Source organism: Octodon degus, unplaced genomic scaffold, assembly GCF_000260255.1.
Source record: "Octodon degus isolate 3935 unplaced genomic scaffold, OctDeg1.0 scaffold00194, whole genome shotgun sequence".
Lineage (NCBI taxonomy): Eukaryota > Metazoa > Chordata > Mammalia > Rodentia > Octodontidae > Octodon > Octodon degus.
The window spans coordinates 1,447,252-1,451,989 of record NW_004524770.1 but is presented as its reverse complement, the minus strand read 5'-3'; the positions used below and the strand labels follow the sequence as shown (position 1 = coordinate 1,451,989).

The 4,738-nt window shown below is 59.6% G+C and overlaps 1 protein-coding gene across 2 annotated transcripts; it reads left to right on the top strand.

Moving 5' to 3' along the window:
- Positions 1 to 7: 7 nt before the first annotated feature.
- Mrgbp (MRG domain binding protein) lies at positions 8 to 4,114 on the top strand. 2 transcript variants are annotated; one of them, XM_004644162.2, is made up of 5 exons: positions 8 to 215; positions 644 to 765; positions 2,177 to 2,258; positions 2,544 to 2,618; positions 3,011 to 4,114. In XM_004644162.2, exons 1-5 carry the CDS (start codon positions 68 to 70, stop codon positions 3,196 to 3,198), a joined length of 615 nt encoding a protein of 204 aa, XP_004644219.1. In that variant the 5' UTR covers positions 8 to 67; the 3' UTR covers positions 3,199 to 4,114. The 2 variants fall into 2 exon arrangements, with proteins under 2 accessions (XP_004644219.1, XP_023560137.1); XM_023704369.1 differs by having other exon boundaries at positions 34 to 215; positions 2,544 to 3,104.
- Positions 4,115 to 4,738: the final 624 nt, after the last annotated feature.

Here is a 4,738-nt window from a genome sequence, read left to right as displayed (position 1 = left end):
GAGTGCGCCTGCGCGGAGCCCGTGGCCGCGCCTGCTCGCGCTGGGCGCTCGTCGCTCGCCGGCGGCCATGGGGGAGGCCGAGGTGGGTGGCGGGGGCGCCCCGGGCGACAAGGGTCCGGGGGAAGCGGCCACGAGCCCGGCGGAGGAGACGGTGGTGTGGAGCCCCGAGGTGGAGGTGTGCCTCTTCCACGCCATGCTGGGCCACAAGCCCGTCGGTGAGCGCCGGCCGCGGACCCGCGTGGGGGCGGGGTGGCCGCAGCCGGCGGGCGGGGCCTGTGACCCGCGCCGGACCGCCCGCCCCGCCGGCTGGCCCGGCCTTCCCGAGCCCCGACCCCGAGTCTCGGACCCTGCCCCGGGGCACCCCCAGCCCCAGGAATCGCCCCTTCCCGCGGCGCCCCTGGCCGACGGACTCCTCCTCTCTGGCCCCGCTCCGGCCCGGCCCAGCCCGCAGCGCCCCTTTGCCCGGCGCGTCACCCTCACGCCCCCGGCCCGCCGCGTCTGGCCCGTGCGCCAGGCCTGCCCCTCGGGTCACCGGCCCGCACACGGGCGCCTCTTCCTCTGCGTCCCGGCCCTGCTCTCCTCAGTGCCTGCCTCACTCATTCATCCCCCGGGCTGAGCGCGACTCCACTGCTCCCCCCTACAGGTGTGAACCGGCACTTCCATATGATTTGTATCCGGGACAAGTTCAGCCAGAACATTGGGCGGCAGGTTCCATCCAAGGTCATCTGGGACCATCTGAGCACTATGTATGACATGCAGGCACTGGTGAGCTGGACTCCTACTCCTCTAGTCTTGGGGGGCAGTGGGGAGACAGGAGGCCCCGGACCGGGCATATCGTTTCTGCTGGGCAGAGCTGCAGGTGGCCCCAGCGGGTGCGTCCCGGTCCTCCCGAGCGCTGGGCAGTGCTGTGGAAAGGCACTGCTGCTCTTTCCGACCCCGCTTGAGATCGCACAGACAGTGAAAGTCTCCAGGGAGTAAGAAGGAACCTGAGACTGGAGAGAGGAATCCGCTATGGGCAAAGTGGGATGCAGAGGCTGGGCCCGTAGTTGTCAGGCCTTGGCTGACCCAGACGTGGGTAGGTAGAGGACAGCCTCGCCTGCAAGTAAAGCAGCTTCTGTGAGAGCCAGGTAGGTAGAGGCCCTGTCCGCACAGTGTTGGTTGGTTGACGGGTTCCCTGGTTAACCAGGGTGGCAGGAGAACCAGAAGAGCTAGATAACAGAGGTGGCACTAGAAACAGGTGGTGTTCCTGGCAGAGAAAGCGCAGCTGTCCGATCCAAACCCCGTAGCCACTGAGTCCCGCAGGCCCAGGAAGTAGTGCAGTGCTGCTGGCGTGAGCCAGGCTGGAGTCGGCTCTCCGCAGGAGGTGTGCTGGTGGGAACCGCCGTGCATGGGCCCCTGGCCAGAGCAGACCGGGTGTGTGCTGTGCTGCTGAGCCTGAGAACGCTGGGTTTGCTCCAGCCAAATCCATCACTCACCTCTCCGAGCTGTAGCAAGAGGACAGGGCAGCCACAGCCTGGCCACAGGAACGCCCTGAGAATTGGAGCTATGTTGTTGCCCACAGTCCATGTGGAGGACATTCTGGGGAGCTTACACTGGGTGACCAGCGCCGGGGAACCCACATGCAGCATACTACTGAAGTGCATCCTGGAGCACCCGTGTCCCTCCCTGTAATTGAGTGCATTAGCTCCGGGCTGTCTGCTGGACACCGCCTGCAGGTCAAACACCCTCCCTTCCTCGAGTCCCCAGGGCTAGCAGCTTGTTGTTTTGTGGGGTCGTTTGGGGGCACTGGTCTCCAGACGCTTCTGCACCAGGGTCCAGAGAGATCGGTTCAGCACTGACGGAGCCTGTGGGACAGGCAGAGAAGCTTTCATGGCTGTCGCTGCTCCCTGGACACCCTTTGGCGAGAAGGTCAGGGTGGCGAGCCACGCTCTGTAGGCCCTCTCCTGGTCCCCTGCAGGGGCTGCTAGTCTAGCCTTCCTGTCTGTCTGGGAAGCCCGGCCACAGTGGACGCTGCACATGGAAGGAAGGAAAGGCTTTCACCTTAGTGTCATCCACGCGCAGCCTCCAGTAGTCGTGGCACTCGCTGCTCACTGGGGCCTCTCTGTGTCTTCAGGGACCTGCTGACAGCACGTTTTCGTTGTTTCTTGAGAGCATAAAATGCTTTGTTCTTCCTTAGCATGAGTCTGAGATTCTCCCCTTCCCAAATCCAGAGAGGAATTTCGTCCTTCCTGAAGAGATCATTCATGAGGTCCGAGAAGGTGAGACTTGGATGAGGTCAGGTTGGGGAATGGAGAAGGCCAGATCTGGGCCAGCAGTGGGGAGGTCAGGGGCTTAGGGGAGGGGTGAGGGCCCTGCTCAGGCCCACCCCGGCCTGTACCCGGAGGTCTTGGGAACCGGTGGCTGGGGTGGACTTTGCTCAGGAGCAGTCATGTGACAGACACCAAGACCTGTGTGGGCAGCAAGAGTTGGGCAGTGCTGACCTGACGCCCCAGTGCTGGCCGTCACCGTGGGTTTCCAGTGAACGTCAGCCGTCTCCTCCACAGGAAAAGTGATCATTGAAGAGGAGATGAAGGAGGAGATGAAGGAAGACGTGGACCCCCACAGCGGGGCTGACGATGGTGAGTGTGCAGCTCCCCACCCTGCCCCGTGCCCTTCAGAGCTCCCCAGCCTGTCTCCCACATGCAGGCAGGCCAGGTGGCCACAGGGCCCACGAGATGGAGATTCCAGCTGCAGGCACGCGTGGCGCAGGTCCTCCCCGCACAGGAAGCGGGGTGCTCCGCCGCCGCCGCCTCATCTGGCGTTGTGGTAGAGCCTGGAAGCCTGAGCATGTGACACCTCAAGGCTCTCCTGGTTGGGAGGCCCTCAGGACCTGGCCTGTGTGTAAGGGGCGCACCAGCCAGGAGGGAAGCCTGCTGCATTACATGAACAGATTCTCATTTTTCTAACTGAACAGAATAATGAACTGAGATTCTGAATATACTGTTTCCAGTGAAATGATTTTGTTTCTCAGTTTTTTCATCTTCAGGGAGCTTGGGGAAAGCAACAGAAAAATCCAGCAAAGACAAAGAGAAGAACTCTTCAGACTTGGGGTGCAAAGAAGGGGCAGATAAGCGGAAGCGCAGCCGGGTCACCGACAAAGTGCTGACAGCAAACAGTAACCCCTCCAGCCCCAGCGCTGCCAAGCGGCGCAGAACATAGACACCTCACCCCCGGGGCAGCAGAGGCGTTCTGATGCTTCAAGCTACTCCTGCCTACCCTCAGTCTTCGGTGAAAGTGCTCATCTCACAGGGACAGGCGTGCCATGTTGCCAGCCTGTCGGGGACTCACGGACCTGAAAGACCAGGACCAACCCGGCTGGGCTGCGGAGGTAGCTGAACCCCACTGTGCCTCCTCCCAGGGCTGCCCACCTTCGCCCCCCGCTAGAGGAGGAGGCCGGGAGAAGACTGGACGTGGCAAGCAATAACACACCGTGCCCACTCTGCCTCAGAAGGGGCACCTCGTCTTCCCTGGCTCCCGCGCTGCGCTGTCTGGCCTTCTAAGCCTCCTTTCTGCCCTGACCGGGACATCAGGATGGTGTGGCCCAGGATGTCGCACTACTTGCCCTGTGCGGACGCCCCCACCCGAGAACCTAAGGACTGGATGTTTTGCCTCATTCACTTGTACTGTAATGATGTATATAATTTGGTTGGTATTTCACTATTTAATTTTTAAGAAATGTATTTTATACTGGTGTTTTATATGAGCAAAAATACTGCAGAAGTTAAACCTATGTTGTATTTTTTCTGAGATGTTTTGTTTCCAGGTGACAATTGCTGAGATATTTTGCTCAGTTTTTATATGCCAGATACCGAGAATTTGTAGCGGTTATTTTTGTAATTCTAGTGACTTGTGAAAAGACCGAATGAACAGGCGGAGGGGAAGCACAAGCGCTGGCAGAGGCGGCCCCGCGCTGCCGGGCCGCTTCATTTGGCGTGAGCATTAAAGCACAGAAAATGCAGCTGGACTCGTGTGGTTTTGACAGCCAAGGTGGTTAGCTCTTTATGCAGTGGAAAATTTTATTTTTCTCGGATTTGTGACTGGAGAGCTGACAAACAATTTAATGTCATTTGATACAACATAAGAAACAGTAACAGGCCCAGTGTGGTTACTTTTTTTTTTAACTTACTTAGTACAGGGTCTGCAGGCTATCACTACACAGATCACACTGGTAGTGATCCTCCTGTTTTCGGCCTCCCGAGCACTGGGGTGACAGGTGCACGCCACCACACCTAGTCTCAATAGCCATCTCAGCGCGCCCTGGGGCGGCCCGGCCCAGCGCAGCAAGGCACGCCGGGATTGAACCCTGGGTCCTGCCTCTGCCTAACCGGGCGCTTTAAGCTGCTGAGCTATCTGGCCAGCCCTCCAATGTGGTTACTTTTGTTGAACTTGGCCAGCACTGAAGACAGCCCTCGGGGGAGAGGAAAGACCCTGTGACCAGACACCCGCTGCTGTCACTTGTGTACTGCTCTCTGGCCATTGAGACCACTGGCAGAGTCTGTTCTTCACAAAGCAAACTCCTGCTGCTCTGAGAAGACGCACTGGGTCTGGGCCAGACTCCACTGCCCTGCTCTACCCATCCAGACACCTCTGTGAGGCTCAGTTCCTCTCCTGCCATCTTCAGAGACCTGAACAGTGAGAAAGGAGGGGCCTAGCCTCAGGCTGCACCGAATTCCCATCAGTTCCAGCCAAGGCAGGCAGT